Raw genomic sequence first — 2,968 nt, forward strand, 5'->3', positions numbered from 1 at the left:
CGGCCCAGCCGTCACAGTTTGGGTAGTACGCTGTCCGGAGATTGTAGGCCGGGCGATATGCGGTCCGGCCGGGCAGCAGGGGCTCCGGCGGAGGTATGCGATCCGGTGGTCGGTGGCCGGGACATCGAGGCCTTGCTGGTCCTGGCGGCTGATGGGCGGCTGGCGGCAGATCGGGGGTTGGCCAGGGCGGCGACTCTTCCGCGGCGGCGCGGCTTAATCTCCGGCGGCGTTATCAGGATGGTCGCCTTCCGACGGTTCGACTGGTCGGAGCGCTGGACTGATGTTCCTGCCCGGCGGTCGTCGGGATAGTCCCGGGCTCGGGGTTGCTGGAGGCGACTCGGCAGGAGCAGGCGTCGGCGGCGTCGTGGTCGGTGCGAAAGTAGGCCCGCTCGCTTCGGACTCTGAGCTTGTACTTATCTCCCCGAAGAGTTCGTCCATCTCGTGTCGGTCCATAGCGACTGTTAAGCATATAAATTTTTGAATTTTAAAGAAATAGATTAAATCTATTAAGTATATAGGAAATAAATGAAAAATTTTGAATTAAGGATGAGTGATAGTTTATAATAAATTTAATTTAATTTGAAATTTTATTATTATAATAATAATAATAATAATATATATATATATATATATATATATATATAATTTACGTATGAATGAATATATGTAGAGTGAGTAGGAATAGATTGATAAATAAGAGATGGTTTTAAATTATGATCTATTTTTAGGGTATGAACCTAAGAGCTTAAAATTAGCTTACTTATTTATAATTTTTTAAATTATTGCAGAAGTTTAGTAGGCTAAATGAAAAATATAATGAAAACATTAAATTAATTAAAAATGTATGATTTATTCTATCAAAATAATCCTTTTAATCAGGCATATCATTAGGGGAGGGGCGAAGAAATGAATAATATATAAAATAATTATTAGTAAAAATATGTACGGGATTGCACGGCCTTATATATCCGCCGTACTGTTTGTGGAGGAGATTTGTTCGCGGAATTTCCGGTGGCTTGGGGTGTCCCGTGGTTCCAAGGGAAGTAGCGGAGTCCGGTCGCAGGTGGGGCAGTCGCTGGGCCGGCGGTCGTAGGCCGGGCAGTATGCGATCCGGCGTTCATAGGCCGGGCAGTAGCTAGGTGGCGCGGCCGGCATGCGGTCGGTCCGCAGGTCGGGCAGTAGGTGGCCCGGCGGTCGCAGGTCGGGCAGTAGGTGGCCCGGCGGTCGCAGGTCGGGCAGTAGGTGGCCCGTGGTTCTAAGGGAAGACCCCTCGTAACGGAGTCCGTCCGAATGCTCAGAGGTGGCGGTACTTTGGCGTGATCGGTAACTTTCTGCCGGATTATGCGGCATCCTCGTCCACCCGAGGGTTTTCCGGTATGTTCGGTTGTGGTTTCAGGTCCTGTACGTGGACATGCCGATGCCATTTCCCGTGTTCGTTGCGTAGATCTACGATGACGGGGGATATTATCCGGCGTACTTCCATGGGCCCCGAAAATCGAGGGGCAAGTTTGACATTAAACGCGTCGTCGCGGCTTGACAGGGGTCGTTCTCGCTTCCAAACTTTGTCGCCCACCTGGGGGCGCCAGTCGCGTCGTCTCAGGTCATAGTGGCGCTCCTGTTTTTGGAAGGCTCGGGCCAGGTGAATCCTGGCGACCTCGTAGGCCTCTTCCAGGCGTTGTCGATGCGACTCCGAGGAAGTCGGGTCTTGCGTTGGTAGCCGCTCGGTAGGATGTGGAGGTGCCAGTTCGCGGCCGTGGAGCAGAAACGCCGAGGAGTATCCGGTTGCCTCGTGCCGGTGTTCACCGCGAACTGTAAAGCGTCAATGCGTTCGTCCCAATCCCGGTGCCGGTCGCCCACGTATTGACTGATCATGGTCTTAATGGTTCGATTCGCCCTTTCCACCGGGTTGCAATGCGGCGCGTAGACGGGCGACGTGCGGTGCTGGATCCCAAATGATGCCAGCAAGGTGCGGAACTAGCGAGAGATGAACTGGGTCCCGTTGTCCGAGATCAGTTGATTCGGGCATCCATGCCGGTAGATGACGCGGCGAGTTACTTCTTTTGCTAGTGCCGTGGCGGTGGCGCGTCGCAGGGGAACCATTTCGATCCATTTGCTAAACCGGTCCTGGGCGGTCAGGAGCCAGACATGTCCTCGGACCGAGCGTGGCAGAGGACCGACTAGATCCACTGAGACTTGCTGCCACGGGGCGGTCACTGGGGTAGCGTGTAGGTTTCCTGCTGGTCGTTGCTGTGGTACCTTGTGGGCTAGGCAGTTCGGATAGCTCCGAACGTACCAGGCTGTCTCCCGGAACATTCCCGACCAGTAGTACAACCGGGCGAGTCGGGCGATGGTCTTAGCCACTCCTAGATGTCTTGCGGTTAAGTCGTCGTGTAGCCGGCGTAGGATGTCGAGCCGCTGTTCCCGAGGGACGCACTGTTTCCATTGTTCGGAGGGTACCTCGCTAAAGTCCAGGTCGTGCAGCACATGTCGAAATAGTTGGCCGTCACGTATCTCGTAATCAGGGTACTCGTCTGGTCGGCTCTTTACCTCTCTGAGGAGGCGTTGGTACCATGGGCACGCTATCCGGTGTTGCATTGCGTAGAGCTGCGGCTCCCGGGAGAGGGCATCGGCTACTTGATTTTGTCCTCCTCTCCTATAATGTATGGTGAAGTCGAACTGTTGCAGTTCGAAGAGCCAGCGCCCCAGGCGTCCGGACGGGTTCTCCAGATGTTGCAACCACTTGAGAGACTGGTGGTCCGTACGACGGTGAATCGGTACCCCTCTAAGTAGTCTCGCATTCGCCGGATTCCCCATATCACGGCGAGATATTCCAACTCGGTCGCGCTGTAGTTCCGCTCGGCACCGTTGAACGTTCGGCTGGCGTATGCGATTACTCGCTCTCCCTCCGCTTGGTGCTGCGTTAGCACGGCTCCTAGCCCATGTGAACTGGCATCGGTTTGTAGCAGGA

General features: G+C 54.0%; 1 protein-coding gene across 1 annotated transcript; it reads right to left on the minus strand.

Annotated features, from left to right (window-relative positions):
* Positions 1-213: 213 nt before the first annotated feature.
* Positions 214-1,424, minus strand: LOC112639975 (translation initiation factor IF-2-like). The gene is made up of 2 exons (XM_025415556.1): positions 947-1,424; positions 214-458 (listed from the first exon to the last, which is right to left on the minus strand). The coding sequence occupies exons 1-2, from the start codon at positions 1,422-1,424 to the stop codon at positions 214-216; spliced, it is 723 nt and encodes a 240-aa protein (XP_025271341.1).
* Positions 1,425-2,968: the final 1,544 nt, after the last annotated feature.

This window comes from Camponotus floridanus, unplaced genomic scaffold (genome assembly GCF_003227725.1).
Source record: "Camponotus floridanus strain SB8 unplaced genomic scaffold, Cflo_v7.5 scaffold122, whole genome shotgun sequence".
NCBI lineage: Eukaryota > Metazoa > Arthropoda > Insecta > Hymenoptera > Formicidae > Camponotus > Camponotus floridanus.

Excerpts from the sequence above, each read along its gene's own strand:
- LOC112639975 (XM_025415556.1), bottom strand. The coding sequence starts at position 1,424 with ATGGCATCGGCATGTCCACGTACAGGACCTGAAACCACAACCGAACAT. Across the intron at positions 459-946 it reads ATATAAGGCCGTGCAATCCC|TCGCTATGGACCGACACGAG; the intron begins GTACATATTTTT and ends TATGCTTAACAG.